The 18563-nt window shown below is 41.6% G+C and overlaps 1 protein-coding gene across 1 annotated transcript in view; it reads right to left on the reverse strand.

Moving 5' to 3' along the window:
* AMPH (amphiphysin) overlaps positions 1–18563 on the reverse strand; it is a 200285-nt gene that overhangs the window by 35860 nt on the left and 145862 nt on the right. Inside the window, exons 11-14 of the mRNA XM_007110538.3 lie at positions 17423–17551; positions 7656–7772; positions 3717–3740; positions 1772–1795 (exon numbers count right to left, since the gene is read on the reverse strand). Coding sequence (XP_007110600.1) covers positions 1772–1795; positions 3717–3740; positions 7656–7772; positions 17423–17551 — 294 coding nt within the window. The remainder of the gene's footprint in view (positions 1–1771; positions 1796–3716; positions 3741–7655; positions 7773–17422; positions 17552–18563) is intronic.

An 18563-nucleotide genomic window follows, 5' to 3' on the forward strand; every position in this document is an offset into this window, starting at 1 on the left:
TAAGTCCACCTCCAGCCCTTTCTTGCTCCCAACTGTGTCTAAATGTTCCCAGCAATTATCTAAGCCTCCCATATCTCTGATAGGCCAGTGGTTAATAGAATCAAGGCAACTGGCAAATCCACTTGCTTGGCCATCTGGTATACCAGAGAATTCCAATATATCCGCATTATTCACTGCTGAATCCAAGCTTGGCTGCCAGACCTGACCTGCATCTGTTCCCCAAGAGTCTGTTTTTGCAATTCTTGGCAAGTTAATGGTATGGCTACAGTTCCCAGTCACTGTACTTTCAGGTTCCTCTATTAATGAATCTTCAGCCTTACACAAACACCAATCTCTTCTGTTTGCATCAGTTCCCAGAGCATAATTAAGATCTGTCCTAGACTGAGCTGCTGCTTCATGTTTTATCGATAAAACAACAGACTGATTTCCATCTCTGTTACTTCCAGGCGCATGTAACACAGCCTCACGCTGCATCTCTTCAGCATCTGCACTGCCCTGTGCTGAGTGATACATGATATCATGGTTAGGAGGGTCGATTAAATTTTTCTTTATGTCTTTTCCAGCTAAGTCCCATCCCTCTGGGCTGGCAACTTCAGGATTAGATACAGAGTCAGTATGGAGAGGCAGATTCAAGATATCTGTGTGACTGGCAGGGTTAGCTCTAGATCCCTCTATAATTTCACAATTATTTATTACTACTTGAATCCCTTCATCTAGCCCTTGGTCTCTGTCACTCAACTCATCTGCTCTGTCTACACTTTCCATGTCTTTTTCTAATATGTCAGTTTTCTCCAGATACTTTTCATTGGTCTCTACACTTTCCTTATACCCAACACTTAGATCTTTCCTAGTTTCCTCTTCATTGCTTTTTAAGGTCTCTTGGTCTTGCTTTCCTACTGTCTTAAAAGGATCTACTACTCTGTTTCCTGTACATGCTCTCTCTTCAAATTCCTCTGTCCCTTCTAGGGCCTTGACACCAATAGCTCCAGCCTCTACCTTTTCATATGTCTCCACACCTGCCCAGAGAGAATCTTCTATCTTCTGTTTTCCTTCTTCTTCTTCTGACTTTTTAACATCTTCTTGACTTTCTTTGACCAGGCCACCAGTTTCCATGGCTGGTATCTCTGAGTCAGGTAAATCGCAGGGATGCTCCATCTCCAGACAAGCAGCCCCAGGCACGGGATTTGGGGGCATTTGTTCTTCTCCACATGGAGGGGCTGGCCCCAGGACATGCTCACCCTGTCCAGCTACAGTGTGCCAGTCAGCAGTAGGAAGTATTCCAGTGGAGAATCCCAGTTCCTGCTCCGCTTCGGAGAGACATGCAGAGTCTTCCTGCGACCCAACTTGGGTAATTTCCTGGCTGACACTGTCTGTACTAGCATCAGGGCCCCAAATAATTGCACCTAAATCAATTTGAGATCTTTGAATTTCTTCAGTCAACCCACTGTCTGGAGGTTCCTCCATGATCAGGTTACACAGGGAAAGACTTTTTGAAGAATCAGTCTTTAGAGTGTGCAGAACAGCAAAGGAAAAAAAAGCAAAACACCAGATGAAATAGATTATGGTAAGATTTGATGAAAAACACAAAGCTCTTCAGTAGGGTAGCACCAGTTACACAAAGCTAGAAAGTATTTAAATTAAATGGTTTAAGGCTAAATCTATGACTAACAATGCCATGAGAAAAAAAAAAGCTCATTGTAGATAATATACCACATATACAATGCATATTAAATACCAAAAAAAATCCAGAATTTTCTGGATATTTACCTACCGGCTGTACCAAATCAGTGCTTGTCTATATGAGTAAAAAAATAATAACAAGAAATAAGCATAAGCATCATCATAAGGCAAGAGAAGAAAATTCCCATTAAAATCCCAGGCTGTCCAAAGCCAACATACTGCTGAAGACTTTGGCTTTTATTGGTTTAATATTAAGTTTTGCAACTTGTTTTATAATAGGAATGAGTTTTGTTCCACTATTGCTAAGACTTCACAATTGAAACATGAAAAATGCCTCTGTCATTTACTAATAGCAACAAGGACGTTTTAAGGCTATTACATGACTTTTGGTTTAGCAGACTCTGAAATGAAGTTTCAAATAAAGAAGCAAGCCTGAGGACACCAGAACAACATCAAGCATTAGCAGCCACAGAATCACACAGCATCATGTGCTCTGATACAGTGTCAGAATAAAATCTTTCCCAAACTCATGCTGTCCTTGGTCCTGCCTTTGAGCTGGTGTTTGGATGGAAGATGATCCGATGTACTAACCACTCTGCCTGCCTGGAGGATTTTCCTCTGGTTCTCCCCACAACCTAGAAGACTTGTCTGCACACAAACAAATAACACTGAGGAGCTAAGAAGATCAAGAAATGTCAGCTATTATGCCCAGGGAGCTTCCGTCTTACAGTCTTGTCATCATTACCATTCCTAGCAGGTCTGTCCTCTGAATTAGTCAGCGCTCCTTCTAGATGGTACTTTTATCCTCTCTATACCCTTCCCAGCTAGGGAAGGTAAGGTGTGTAATAACTCCAACTAAAGATATGAAATATTGGAATAACCAAAATTAGCGTTGTCCTCTTAACCTTTAAAAAAAATTAACACAAAGTTGAGGCTAGAATTTTCCAGTGTTCTGAATGTCAATCCATGTATCCCTTTTTGCGAATATCCAAAGCTATTTTTTAGCTCTTCTCTTGAGAGCTTTCCATGATGCTTTAAGCTCCGGTGGAAGGGAAGGGGAGAGTCATCTTTCTGTTTTAATGTCACCTCAAAAGACCAGGCTCATGAATAGTTAAAGCTACCCAACTTTCCTGTTGCTGTCTCACTAAAAATGAAGAAAATGTGAACTCAAGTTGATTTCTTAAGACCATGTGACCAAGGGCTTCTCTAACAAAGGGGTAGACAACAGCCCTACCCCAAGGGATGTGAGGCTCTATGTGGGTGCAGTCATTTTCTTAATTTCACAGATGTCACCACCACAACAGCCTGTTTGTGTTTTATTCTGAAGTCTAAACACTGGAAGTATTCATCCTTGTACATCAGAGTAGCTGAATAAATAGCATTAGCAGTAATATCTACCTTGTATTGACACATGCTAGACACTGGGCTAAATATTCTACAAATACTATCTCTAATCCTCACACAACCCTCTGAGGTCGGTGTCATTACTCTTATTTTACAGATGAGAATAACTGAGGCTTAAAGCGTTTTAGTAGAAGTTGCTCAAAGTCATATTGTTAGAAGAACTAGAGTCTAGGCTCAAATCCAGGACTGTGTGACTCTGAAGTTCAAATCCTCATTGACTAATAAGCTTCACTGAAGATAATAATGAAAAAATGGTTCCCTGTGTAGAGTAGCTCGTCCTTCACATTTTCTCATCCATACTTTTTGTGTATTCTATGAGCAATAACAAATAAGAATGCCTTCACTACAAAATTTCCTCTGGCCACCAATAATCACAGGAGGATGCATAAAAGGCAAAACACTGAATTCTTGCTCACCCAGGAGTTCGACACTGACATTCTTTTCCTCACCATTGTTTCCATGTGCAGGTAAATGCTTAGAAACCATGAGGGAGCTGATGATGGTTCTAGGGGACGTTGTCATCAAAAAACATCTGGGTCTTCTTTCCATCACAGATGAAATAAAATATAACAACGTTCCCAAATGTCTAGCAATCCAGATACACCAAAATACAGAGTTCTTAGTTCTCTTACCGTCCATAGGTCCCAGGGCAATGTCTGAAAGCAAACAGAGAAACAAAAATACCATTAACAGTCAAATCCCCAGCATGTAAAAAACACGGAGGTGACAAAAGTTCTTGAAATAAAATCATAAACATTTCAGAAACACTTAGGACAGCACTGTCCAACAGAACTTTCTTTGGTGATGAAAACGTTCCATATCTGTGCTGTCCAATACAGCAGCCACTAGTCACACGTGCTATCGAACGCTTGAAATGTGCAAGTGGAACAGAACCAAATTTTAAATTTTACATTCTTATATTTAATTTAGATTTACAATGTCCACATGTGGCTAGTGGCTACCATATCGGATAGTATAGGTCTAGTCAATCTGCTTTTTTGCTCTGTGAGTGCAAACTATATCTGAACTATGATGAATGGGTTTACATTAACACACACACACAGACACACACACAATTAAAATGAAGTAGACAAGACGTCCATAAATTAGAGTTTATCACATCTTTGAGGAAATGCAGATCCTAATCATTGCTAATGCTCTTTCCTCTCCCCACCACCCCTTACCAAATTCAAGACGATGACCTGTTAACGGTAAATGAATTCCAGAAAAGTAGTTCTTCAGTATGTTGAATTAGACGATAACACACAGCTCGATTAATTGGCAATCGTGCAAATTAGCAGGGTGTCCCCTAAGACATGGGTGAATTACACTTACTACTGGCATTTTAATTATGAAGCTTATTGATCCTGGGGAATTAATCCAGATGGTTCAAATAACTTCCACTGTGTGGGGAAAGTGGGGGACACTTTCTTATTTCCTTTGTGACTCAGAATTACAGCTAAGGCCACCTCCTTTGCTGCTCATGTCTTTGTGACTAGAATAGATCCATGTTTGAGCACTTATTTTGAACCTCTAAATGTGAACAGAAAATTAAGAGAGCCTGGTACTCCCATCTGAAGAATATGACACTTTCCAGATGGGATTATGGATGTCTGGTTTGGGTTCTGTACTACACAGAAGACGGGCCCTGTGGTTCCAGCTGAAGCCTCCCCCCACCGCAGTTGGTCCAGACCTCCTCTAACGGTCCCACCCTGCAGCTCTGGGCAGCCTGGTCGGTCTCCGGGTTAGCACCCACTTGTAGAACGACTAAGTGTAGAACAGCTCCACTGAAAGCCAGTTATTGGTACTTGGACACCTTTTGCACCTTATATGCATTTTCTGATTCTCCAAATGGTTGATGTTTTCTTGCTTCACAATCCCTTAAGAATCACAGCTCCTAGAAGCTCCTACACATCCCTGCATAATGCAGACAGAACAGGTATTTTCTCCAAAGGAAGGCAGCAACGGGAAACGTGTTTATCACTCCTTCCGATCATGAAAGGATGTGTTAGCTCGTGTGAACACCGCAGAGATCACAAGGTGAGGTGTTCTGTGAGCAGCAAGAACACAAATGAAAACACGGGGTCAGATGGCTCAGATGAGTCCAGATTACAGAGCCTGCCCTACCCCTGGAATGTTATTTAGAGCAAGTTTAGCTTTTAGAGTCCAGGTCTGGTTAACTGCCAGGGTGGCAAAGAATCGCATGCACCTATATAAACAGGAGTCAAAATGCATTATTAGTTGAAGATCGAATCACACATTGTAGAGATGAAGTAGTTGTGATTAAGCTGCATATTTATGCTGGGAAATGGCTGAAGTGGATGGCTAGTATGCAAGTTGTTGGCCATAAACAACCCATCTCTCATCTGCTTGGAATATGGAAATATATTCTAAAATAACAGCCACTGGGGTCTTGTTCACTATAAATTCAAACTTCACAGAACTTGGTAGCAATTCACAATCTGACTGTATCTGCAAACTGTCTTCACAGATGTCTAATAAAGCAAAACTCTGGATCTCAAAATAAAATAAAATAAAATAAAATAAAATATAAAACACGGGGTCAGGCGATGGGGAAGGGAGAGCATTTTGAGTGAAGGGGAGAGAAGGTAGCAGATTCTAACAGCTCTGTGCTTTTTGTTATCTCAGCCTCGACTTTTCTTCTTAGCCAAAGAGGAGAGATGTGGTTAGCGCTGGATCACAGGACAACTCTGCAGCGAGGTGACTCAATTACAGCCACTGGGAAGTCAGAGCAGTTAATCGCCTGGCCCAAGGGAAGGATCGAGGGGCACACACAGCTTGCCCTGATGGCAGTAATACATTTCCTCCAGAAACTATAAAGTTTTTGAAGATATCACCAAGCTTATTTTTTGTTTGTTTGTTAAATTCTGAAAAGAATCTCTTAGCCTTAATTTCCATGATTCATGGCTTCTTTTAATCATGAATTGATAGAGAAGAGGTTTCTCTCCTGAGTCAGACTTGCAGACAGAAATGCTGTGGTATCTCACCCCCTGATCATCACAGCAGCCACTGTGGAAACTTTCTTCCTGCCACTAAAGTAATAAATGTTGGAGGGGAAGGCAGAAGGAGTCCCTTGAATTCTGCTGGCTTGCTATACAATGAGAAAGCTCTGGAAAGGAGATGTTCTGAATGATATGTACATTCATTTTCTGCTTTGCTTGGCCACCAGGATAGAATCGTCAAACTTGCTGACAATGACGACATTAGCATTTTCCAAAGTGAGTTTTAGAGACCGTTCCAATGAACGTTAAGACCGTTTCATTAAAACAGATTTCTGGGGTCAAACAAATTTGGGAAACCCTAAGTTAAACAAATCTAAACAGTTTTTTTAAATTGTAGGACTTCTTGGAGCCCTTAATAGTCAAAGGCACATCACGATTATCTTAAAAGGGAATTAATAGAACTTCCTGAAACATTCATCTAAGAGACCCATTTTCTTTTTTTTTTTTCTGCAAAGTACCTTTCCGACTAGTGTCTAATCTACTCAATTGCCTGCTTTACTGATGTCTCAGATTTTTATTTTTATTTTATTCCAGTATCACAACCTGGAGGCCTGCAGAAATCCAATCACATTTTGGAACAAAACATGGATTAAAGAGGAGTTTTATTTATTGAGGGTCACAGTGAACTGTCTGTATCAAGAAGGCTTCACGACCAGGAAGTTGAGCTGGGTCTCACTTCCTAAGTTGAGTTTTGCAATACACCGTGATTAATTAATTTGAAGTACATTGTAGCGTCCTTGGATTTTTCCCAAACTCAAATGTGAGGCCCCGACCACATCAAAAATACTGACATAAACAATTTCCGGGTAGCAAAAATTCTGAGTTAACTTCCTTCCATGAGCAGAGACAACTGTGAAGTAACTATATTCCAGAGGAATCACCAACAGGTCATGACAGCATCCACCACCAGTATCCCTCTGACAGACAATGAGATCATAATAACTACTGAAATGGGAAAAATGTTGAGAAGGAGGAAGTCGTGAGCAGGGGTAAGCTTGGATAAGCAAGGCCAACTCTGCAACAAGCCATGATCAAGAACACATAAGCCATTATCACCATCACCAAGTTCAGAACTATCAATACTGACAAAAAATTCCTGTTGGGGCAAAATCTCATGGTGATTTCAAACATGCCTTAATTTGCAAAGTATGAGGAAGGAAAGTAGAGAAAACAGTAAGAGGATTAAACCCCAAGCCCAAAGAAACAGTCTTATGTTGGGAAGCCATAAAATGTATCATCCAAACCTCGACACTTCTGAGTACAAATGTGGTTCTGTGGATTACCATTCTGAGATGGATGATTCCTGGCAAACTGGAATGTATGTTATCCCAGCTCTGCGGGTAGAGAAAGCTCATGGTAGGGGAGGTTGAGAATAATTGACAGTGATCAAGTCCTCTTTCTACCCCTCCTTCCCATTAGGAAATATCCATCAACTGAAAAGAAAAGTCAATAGTCACGTGAAAGGGAGAGGGGTCAGCGAAATGCCTTACTGAGCTTATTAAAGTTTATGAAATATCAGCCCCAAACATCAAAAAATCCACTTGGTACCTGCGACATCGGTGAGTGGGTTACTCCAGCAGAACCCGCAGAGGGCATGTCGGGCTTGAAAGGATCGAAGTCCAGATCCAACAAGGTCTCCTCTTTCTTCACCTCAGGGACTTCATTCTGTTAAAACAAAACAAAACATGCACGAGCTTGAATCTCATCAGACTTCATGATCTATTCCATGTATAACCCTCCAATTTCAGCTGATATCCCCAAAGCACGCTTTGATAATTTACCACTTAGCTGGTTCATCCATGGGCTCCCAGTGTCACTAATTATGTATGATGAGAGGTGAAATAACCACCTCCAGCCAAGTATCACCTAAGATGCTCAGGTACATGGCCCAGGCTCCAGTTCTTATCCTTTGTTCAGCTCCAAGTCCAGGCAACAAAGAGAATGTCTGAGAAATGTATCCTAAAGCCACCAAGATCCAAGGAATCTCCTTCTCTGCCAGCTCAGAAAACTCAGGTCAAGATTTACAGAGGACCAAGTAGATAAGATGGGCTAAGGCTTGGACCCGTTACAGTCACCCACTGCTGTGATGCACCCTAGGAAGCTAAGATTTAAAAAGTAAGGGTGACTTCCCTGGTGGCGGAGTGGTTTAGAATCCACCTGCCAATGCAAGGGACACAGGTTCGAGCCCTGGTCTGGGAAGATGCCACATGCCGTGAGGCAACTAAGCCCGTGAGCCACAACTACTGAGCCTGTGCTCTAGAGCCCGCGAGCCACAACTACTGAAGCCCGCGTGCCCACGGCCCATGCTCCGCAACAAGAGAAGCCACCGCAACAAGAGAAGCCACCGCAATGAGAAGCCTGCGCACCGCAATGAAGAGTAGCCCCCGCTCGCCACAACTAGAGAGAGCCCACGTGCAGCAACGAAGACCCAACGCAGCCAAAAAATAAATAAATAAATAAATTTATTTTTTTTAAAAAAAGAGGCAGGGATTGTTGTCTACTGTGATCTCATCCCACCTGCCTCTTCCCCTCAGAGATGCCCCACCCCTGGTTTCAGTTATCATGTGATCCACTCTTCATCCATAATACTGTTTGTCCCAACTGTGTTTATGAGGGAGCGAAAGAGAGAAAAACACGTACCCCAGTTTTCAATGCAAAATGAGCTCCTACCCCAAGAACATTTTTAGATTAGAAAGAAAGTAAGCCAAATAGCGAATGAAGGTCCTGCTATAACAACAGCAAAAAAAATTATAATACTGAGCACTAACCTTAGTTCATTTACTGTGGAAGGCAGCTATGCTTACCACTATACCAGCAACGCACATTTATTGTGAGATCATGACAGAGCATGGCCTTGAAGTTGGTCTAACCCAGACTCAGGTTACTCAGTAAAGGTCAAAGCTGAAATAAGCCCTCATAAACTGTACCACAGTGGAGAGAATTGGGGTCAGTTTTCACACAATTCGAGTTACATACGTTTGGTATTTGATATAAGCTTCAATTCTGACCATCTGTTGCCTAGAAATTGAAAGGGCACAATGGATAAAGTATTATATAAAAATAGAGATGTTTAGAAGAAAAATTTAAAGAACAGAGGAGTTATTTTAATTAATGTTGATCATAGACATAAGACTTAAAAATTCAGAAATGTATGAAAAGCCTGGGGGCAGAACAGATAATACTTTTTTTGGTATATCCACACTCATTGTAGGAGGAAATCTGCTTATATATCCTGCTGTTAGTCTTGAATTATCTATTTTGCAGCACAATTATTCCTCATATATACTTTTTTTTTTTTTTTTTTGCGGTACGCGGGCCTCTCACTGTTGTGGCCTCTCGCGTTGCGGAGCGCAGGCTCCGGACGCGCAGGCTCAGTGGCCATGGCTCACGGACCCAGCCGCTCCACGGCATGTGGGATCCTCCCGGACCGGGGCACGAACCCGTGTCCCCTGCATCGGCAGGCGGACTCTCAACCACTGCGCCACCAGGGAAGCCCAGGAATTCTTGACATTCTGCTAGTTCTGCAGAAAAATTGAGGCCACACAAACATGTCCATTGGTCCCTTAGGAGCCAAATAGGTCCCCTTAAGGAAGCTCAAATGGGAATTTAGAGATCAAGGATTAAAAAAATTAGTCGATTATGCTTTGACTTTGATTGAAATAAATCTGGGTTTGCACCCCAATTTTGCCACTTGCTTGCTGTCTCACACTGGGCGGTTAATTCAACTTCTTTGAGCCTCCATTTCTTCATGCATAAAATGAGAATAATAATACCTAGTAAGACTACCATGAGTAATAAAGACAAGAAATGCACTGAATATAATATATTAGAGATACTCAAAATGGAAATGGAAGCCACATTGTTACTACTATTAGTAATGATGTCTGTGTAAAATAACTGTCATCAAATATCCATCATGGGGCTTCCCTGGTGGCGCAGTAGTTGAGAATCCGCCTGCCGATGCAGGGGACACGAGTTCGTGCCCCGGTCCAGGAAGATCCCACATGCTGTGGAGCAACTAAATCCGTGCGCCACAACTACTGAGCCTGCGAGCCACAATCACTGAAGCCTGTGCACCTACAGCACATGCTCCACAACAAGCGAAGCCACCACAATGAGAAGCCCGCGCACCACAACGAAGAGTAGACCCCGCTCACCACAACTAAAGAAAGCCCGCACGCAGCAATGAAGACCCAAGGCAGCCAAAATTAAATAAATAAATAAATAAATTTTAAGAAAAGAAAAAGAAATGAGAGCGGGGGCAGAGCCACAGACATTAGAAAGAATATTAAGGAAATATTATGAATCACTTTATTCCAATACATTTGACAACTTAGATGAAACAAATTTCTTAAGAAACACAAACTCCCAAGGCTTACTCAAAAAGAAATCACTTGAATTGCTCTATATCGATTAAAGGAATTGCATTGATAGTTTAAGACATTTGTCCATTAATAATAATAATAATAGTAATAACAACCCTTCAGGCCAGATGGCTTCTCTGGTGAATTCTACCACACATTTAAGGAAGAAAAAATACCAGTCCCATATAATCTTTCCCGGAAAATTGAAGATGAGAGAATACTTCCCCATTCATTCTATGAGGCAAGCGTTACCCTGGTACTAAAATAAGACAAAGATGTTGTTTAAAAAAACACCCTGCGGACTAATAAACCTCATGAATACAGGCAGAAAAGCTCTAGAAAAAGCTTTGGCAAATTGAATAAAAATATGTATACAAGTATAATGCATCATGACCAAATGGAATTTATCTCAGGAATGCATGATTGATTTACCATGTGAAAACCAATGAATATAATTCATCATATTAACAAATTAAAAAAGAAAACTCATATGATCATCTTAATAGTGTAGAGAAAGTATTTGAAAAAATCCACCTCCAGTCCTGTCCAAAACTCTGAACAAGGTAGGTAAAAAAGCCAACTTCCTCAACCTGATAAAGGGTATCTACAAAAAAAAAAAAAAAAAAAAAAAAAGGTATCTACAAAAACCTATAGCTATCATCATGCTTAATAACAAAAGACTGGATGCTTTTCCCCTAAGATCAAGGCAAGGACAGCTTCTTCAGCACTTCTTTTCAACATTATACTGGCAGTACTAGACAGTGAAATAAGGCAGGAAATAAAGGGCCTCCAAATTAGAAAGGAAGAAATAATACTATCTTTACTCACAGAAGATACAATCACCTACACAGAAAATCCAGTGAAATCTGCAAAAAAGCTAAGGAACTAATATTGAGTTTAACAAGGCTGCAGGATACAGCATCAATATACAAAAATCAGTTATATTTATATATAACAGTATAAAAACCCAGAAACTGACATTTTTAAAATATGATTTACATTCACACTAAAAATACGAAATACTTAGGGATAAACCCAACAAAAGATGTGAAATGCTTTTATACTGACTACTACAAAACACAGCAAAGATAAGTTAAAGATCTTAATAAAGGGAGAGATATACTGTGTTTATGGATCAGACAACTCAATATTATTAAGATGTCAGTGCTCTCCAAATTGATCTACAGAATCAACGCAATTCCAATCATCTGTATTGGGTTGAAAACTGTGCCCACCCAGTCCCCTGTAAAATTCACGTCCATCAGAAACCTCTGAATGTGACCTTATTTGGCTATAGGTTCTTGGCAGATGTAATGAAAATAACATGAGGTCACACTGGATTAGGCTGGGCCTTAATGCAATAGCTGGTGTCCTTATAAGAAGAGGGAATGCCGGATATAAAGACACAAAGACAATGCCATGCGAAGATACAGAGCACACAGACACACAGGGAGAATGCAGTGGGATGACAGAGGCAGAGAGTGGAATGATGGGTCTACACACCAATGCACACCAAGGATTGCCAGCAACCAACAGAAATTAGAGGTGCAAGAAAGAATCCTCCCCCAGAGCCTTTCAGAGGGAACACGGCCCTGCTGACACCTTGATCTTGGACGTCTAGCCGCAGAACTGTGAGAGAATAAATGCCTGTTATTTTAAGCCACGCTATTTGTGGTGCTTTATTACGACAGCCCTAGAAATCTAATACAATGTCCCCAAAGTTTGTAGAAACTTACAAATTGATTCTAAAATTCATATGGAAACTCAAAGGACCTAGAATAGCCGAAACAACTCTGAAAAAGAATAACAAAGTTGAAGGAATAACCCTATCCGGTTTCAAGACAGTATAAAGGGACAGTCATCAAGATAGTGTGGTACTGGCATAAATGTAAGCAAAAAGATCAATGGAAAACCGGTGCAGAAATAGAACTATACACATATGGACAATTAATTTTCCACAAAGGTACAAAGGCAATTAAGGAGAATAATGCTAGACTTTTCTTTTTTTTCTTTTTTTTTTTAGACTTTTCAACTATTGTATATCCATATGTAAAGAAATAAATTTCAACCCATACTGACTGACTCTGGGCTTGAAAAGCACTATTTTTTCCTCTTTCTGATTTTCATCTTATTAATTCTTTCTGACTTCAGAGAATGTTAACATGTTTACTTTGAAAAAAATATCAACTGAAAGTAGAAGCAGCTGGTCCAGAAATATGCTACATTGAAAAGAAAAGCCAGGGCGGTATTTAAAAGCAGGTTACAGACACCCGGGAAACCACTGACACACATGTAAATAATCGCAGGCTGGCCCCATCAGCATTGAGGAGATGAAAAAGGGCTGTCTCGTGAACGTATTTTGCAAGTTGAAAAATCTATTTCAGTTTGATTGGCTAGGAAAAAGAGGATGATGTCACGAACTTAAAATGTAAGATGCAGCCTTAGGCCGGAGAACGGAGATCTAAGAGTAGCAAAGTAAATAGTGCTGACTTGATCCCAAGGGTCACACAATTTAAAGGCTGTGCTGATGTCTTGCCTTCCCGCACATCAGGGTGACAGGAGGGCTTGCAGGAACAAGCTGGGCTGTTCAGAAGATAATCCCTTTGGATTCGTAAACAAGAAAGCTATATCAAAGAGAGAAAATATGTGACGTCATTGTTGGGAAAAGATTTAGACCAAATAGCTGGGGTATCTGCTATGAAAAACATCCAAAAACAAGCCATCTTTTCTTCCTCACTGCTATTTGAAAGGAAAATAGGCAAGAAGGGACCCTGCCCCAAGCCGTGCCTCTCAAGGGGTCCCCACGCTTTTGAGCACCTTTCTTGGAATTTTTTAGGTCACCCTCTGGTTGTGGGAACCAGCTACAGCTAGCAGTGCCATCCAAGCAGGACACCCCTGGACCAGGACCTGCATGGGCCTGGCCCCCATCTTTCCACTTTGGAGCATTCTCCCACCCTAACTCCACAGGGAGGGTCCATCTCATGCCCCAGGAGTCTGGGGCTCATAAACCACCAGGTTGTCCTGGAACTTGGTGGCCAGGCCCGGCCGGCATTTCACTTACGGGGTCCCGTGAGACTGGCCACCAGGACGCTGCTGGCACGCTCACATCAAGTGACTCAGACTGCTTATATGGAGAGACCCTGCACCAAAAACAGCATTTGCCCAGGACCACAATCCCTAAGGAAAGGCCTGGTGGGACAGGGGATGGTGAGTATCTGAATTAAAGTTAAGTAATCAAGTCAGCATAGAAAGCACTCCAGGACATTTTGGGAAGAAAAAAGGAGACAACCTTGCATGTACACATATATCTATGTGTATTTATACACACGATCGGTTTTTTTCGTCTTGATCTCTTGTAAAAATCTTATTTATTTCCCATATATTTGGTTTCCAGGGACATAATACCTTTAAAATCTTCCTTTTAAAAATGTTTACCAAAAATCCATTTCCTAAGAATAGAGAGTATTTTGAGGGGAATGGGAGATTGAGAAGCTCTTATTTAAAGAAAGTACACAGAGATTTTTGTCGCAGAACTCCTCACAGCCCCATACATGCTGATAGGGGCTATGGAAAATGCAAAAGGAGATGCAGCCCCCCCCTTCTGTGATCAAAGATGCCCTTTTCACAGCATCTCATGGGACTAGATGGCAAATGCTGTTTTAAAAGAATAATGCTGGTGCGTGCACACACACACACACACACACACACACACACACACACACACACACACAGGATTTCTTCCTATTTAAGTTCCTGGGAGTTAAAAACATGGAGGGATGGATTTGTCCTTTATCGGGTCCATATTTGTAAACACAGAACCAGAAAAGCAAAGTCAGCCCTGTGGTCTTGATAAGCAGGCATCTCCCTATAAGCAGATAAGGATATTTCCAGAGAAGATTCTGGGAAATATATATTTCCCGAATACACATGCTACATTTAAGGTTTGGGCCATTAGAGGGCTCTGTAGACCTGAGGGATTTCTGTTTCCAATCCCAGGACGTTCTCAAGAGAGAATTATCGCTGTGACGAAGCCTGGTGAATGAAACATACAAATCCATCAGAGATGAGGAATATTTCATTCATCACATCTTGAGCTTCTAGGTGGGAGTAATACAAATGCTTTTCTTCCCCATTATGCAAATGATGAAAATAGCAAGCTGGGGGCATAAATCTATTTGTTAAATGTAAAATGACCCATTAAACATTTTGAAAACAGTAAAATAAAATTTATATATAAATATATATATGAATCACTTTGCTGTACGCCAGAAGCTAACACAACATTGTAAATCAACCATACTTCAATAAAGAAAAAATAAGTGAAATTAAATAAAGCTGGATTATATCCCTCAATAAGGGAGAAAGCAGACTGAAACATAAATCCTTGATTCACCCTTTGCTCTTACTGTGACATGAGACTCACAGCCATTGAGTCGATGGAAATGCTTCGAGTTATATACTGGGGTCCACCTGCTAGAACCATGCTGCCACTTATGTCCAGAAGAAGGTGACAGAAAATCCCTTCTGCCTCCTTCCCAGATTAAAAGAAAACAATCTGTATGAAGAGGAACCCCCCAAAATGCACCCCCATAATGTCTCTGGGGGTTACTTCTTTCAAAGTCACCTGGCACACTGATGGACGTGACCCAGCCGGTAAGTTATAAACGGTAGACAGACAAAGCTTGATGATTTCAGAGCAGATAGAGGCCAAGAAACCATAGCATTGAGTGTTCTGAGTCCAGACAAATGATACTTATATACACATCCAAATTTGAAGAGAATATGTATTTCTGCAGGTTTCAAACACTGTAATAGATATAAAGCAAAAATAAAAACCTGCTGCAAAGTTCTAAAAAAAAGAAATGATAAAAGGCGCAAATGTGTATTAAAATATATTGCAAAATGGGAGATGCTTTTCCTTCTCTTTCCAACAGCCTTGGAGTCGTGCATGCAGACTATCCAAGCTGGGGCAAGGGGGCTCCATCAGCTAACTGTGTCACTGCAGTAGCCACAGCTGCTCCGGCCACAGCTGGAAACGTTTCTGCTTTGAAAGATGCTTCCTCTCCCTAACTCTTGCTTTGCCCGTCACTCTCATTCAACAACACCAGCACACGTTAACACTCTTAGAAGGACTCAGGCACCTCTTCTGGCATCTGTAATTTTTAGAAGGGCTTTGATTCTTTTTTTTCCCCCCCACTGTAAAGGACCCTTATGTGAGCCAGCAAACTGCAAATAAAAAAACATTTTCAAAGAAAGAACTCTTTTAAACCCCATCTTTACTTCAGAACCAGTCTATGTGTCACGTTTTCTCTACTTCAGTGGCCTCAGCTGCTACATGTCCTCAGCTAAATACACACGGCTTCTAGGTGGCCACATTCTCTATTGACGATGGAATTGAGAGGATGCTCTCGCGGGGTCCAGGTGAAAGCAACTTGAGTAGGGTATTATCACCCTAAAACACTGTCACTTTTAAACTGATGTAGCTAAAAACAGAATGAGCTGTTAGAAATACAAAGGGACAGCACAACTTGGAAATGAAAACTGCTCAAGTTTGGTGCCAGGGCCATGGTGGATGCTGGGTAAGATCATTTGGCTCTAAGACCGCTATCCCTGGTGGCATCTGTGTATCCACAGATATAATTGGTCCACGCACTGAGAAAAGTGCAATTCCCCCTCCTCAAAGGAGCTGCTAAATCACATTTCAAGTTCTAATTAGCTTACCAAATTCAGCATCTCATACAAACAACAGGAGAAGGAAAACGACAGCTAAAAGCATCGTGCTGATACATAAATGCCCTTGAAAGAGATGAGAAATTATGATGCGCCACTGCGCTGCTTCTGAGCTTTCATTTTCTGAGCTCCCTGTTTTCAGTACATTATTTCCATTATTATCGACAGGATGCAATTGTAATTGGGACACCATATGTAGTGTTGTTATGGACGTACTCAGTAATTACAATGTTGTGTTTGCACCCCTTGCAAAATGTTAAAATTATTTCTGACCCTGAGAACACCAGGAGGAAATGATATTGGTTGGCATGACTTCTCTGGGGACATTCAGTTTTAACAAAGAGATGGCTTTGAGGGCATTAGGAGCAACTAAGTCAAGACTATCCTTGAGGCAACGGGACAACCAAACTGGGACAGGTATGGGTATAACATTGAGAATAGCTGTAGGTGGAACACACACACAATCAGGTATCTTGAAAAGCAGGGGGAATGCTGGTGCCGAGTCATGTAAATGAATACATTTATTCCTGCTAAAGGTCAAAAGACTTAATATTCACCTCTCTGAATTTCATTTTCATATTCTCTACTAGGGACCAATATGGAAGAAATGATAAAAGGCACAAACGTGTATTAATATATATTGATATCACCAAGGTGCTGGTGAAGTAACAGAAAAAGTGGAAGTAACCTATGACCACCATCAGCAGTTGGTTACATCCATCTGATAGAATACCCCGTTCAAACTTTTTTTTGGAAAAGACAAGATTATGACATGAAAAAATGCTCAGTAAGATGAAGCAGAAAATTCAGGAATACATAACAATACAATCTGAATTCTGTGCTGCAAAATTGATAAAACAAAAAAACTAAAAGAAAAAATAACTAAAAGAAAGTAAACCAAAATGCATCAGCGGTTGGTTATGTTAGTGTTATGATTTAAGGGATTATTAAAATTCTTCACTTTACACTTAGTGTTCTTCCCAACTTTCTACAGGAAGGATGTACAACTCTTAACAGTGGGAAAAATGAGTCTTTTCAAATACCGCACATCTCCCATTTGAGAACCTTTTAGACATACCAAGTATTGATAAAGCAAACTTGAATGACAACTAAAATTACACTGTTGGCTTGACCATCTGCCACCTTCTTTAGAGATGAGCTCTGAGAGCCCCTCTGCTGTGGTGCTTTAGTGAACATCCCAGCTCTGTATGAGGCACTTACCTGAGAAGGCGTCGTCACACTGATTTCCGGAACAAAGTTGTCCTCGAAGAAACTGATGATGTTCTCCTGCTGCAGCTCCTTTGTTGGGGTGACTTTAGGGAGAGGTGGGACAGGAGGTCCTTTCCTTGTCTAAGAAGCATCACACAAACAAACAGGGGCTAATTCAGGCAAAGATGGCATGGGAGACATGCAGAAATGTCACGTGAACAGAGCTAGGGGAACAGATTGATTGCTGATTGAAATGTGGGTCTGCTTAGAGAAATAAGCCCACCTGATTCAGGCAAAGAACGCCTGCTTGGGTGGCCCTCAGAGCTCTGACAACCAGTGGCCCCATGAGAAAAGTTCAGGCTATGAGGCTCCATCCATCTCAACCCAAGTGCTATACACGGGGCTGCGGTGCCACGTGTACCTGTGCCTCTCAAGTTAAACTAAGGCAATACCTTCTCTGAAGTCAACTGAAAATGATTTCTCACTTCAGCAGTGCGTTAGAATTCTAGAACTAACATCCAGCAAGCTTTTCACTGGAGTCAGTGAGACCACCATCGGCAGCATACATCTCACTCGGCACTCCAGTATTTTGGACAATAAGCGTTTTAGAGATCTATCCATTATTCATATCTTCGTACAACGTTCCTTAGTTTCAACCATACACAGGAAAGCTTGAACCGGATTGGAGACTTCAAGTTTCCCCATAGGAATTTCATTTTGGCCAAAAGCAGGGAAGATAAGGGTGGCCATTTATCTTTGCTTGGCCCTTTCTGTTTCTTTCAAACACCTGCTCCATCATTTTTGTTGAGCGCATGCGCAATATACCGTGGGTGATGCAAAAAACGTGAAATGACATACACGTCACGGCCTTTCTCGCTCCAGATGCTAGCTAAAGCACTAACAGGAGGGAGGCTTCACGGAAAAGGGAGGATTCAACAGAACCTTAAAGGACAGGATTCTGGGGCTTCCCTGGTGGCGCAGTGGTTGCGCGTCCGCCTGCCGAGGCAGGGGAACCGGGTTCGCGCCCCGGTCTGGGAGGATCCCACGTGCCGCGGAGCGGCTGGGCCCGTGAGCCGTGGCCGCTGGGCCTGCGCGTCCGGAGCCTGTGCTCCGCAACGGGAGAGGCCGCAGCAGAGGGAGGCCCGCATACCAC

This window comes from Physeter macrocephalus, chromosome 5, assembly GCF_002837175.3.
Source record: "Physeter macrocephalus isolate SW-GA chromosome 5, ASM283717v5, whole genome shotgun sequence".
Taxonomy (NCBI): Eukaryota; Metazoa; Chordata; class Mammalia; order Artiodactyla; family Physeteridae; genus Physeter; species Physeter macrocephalus.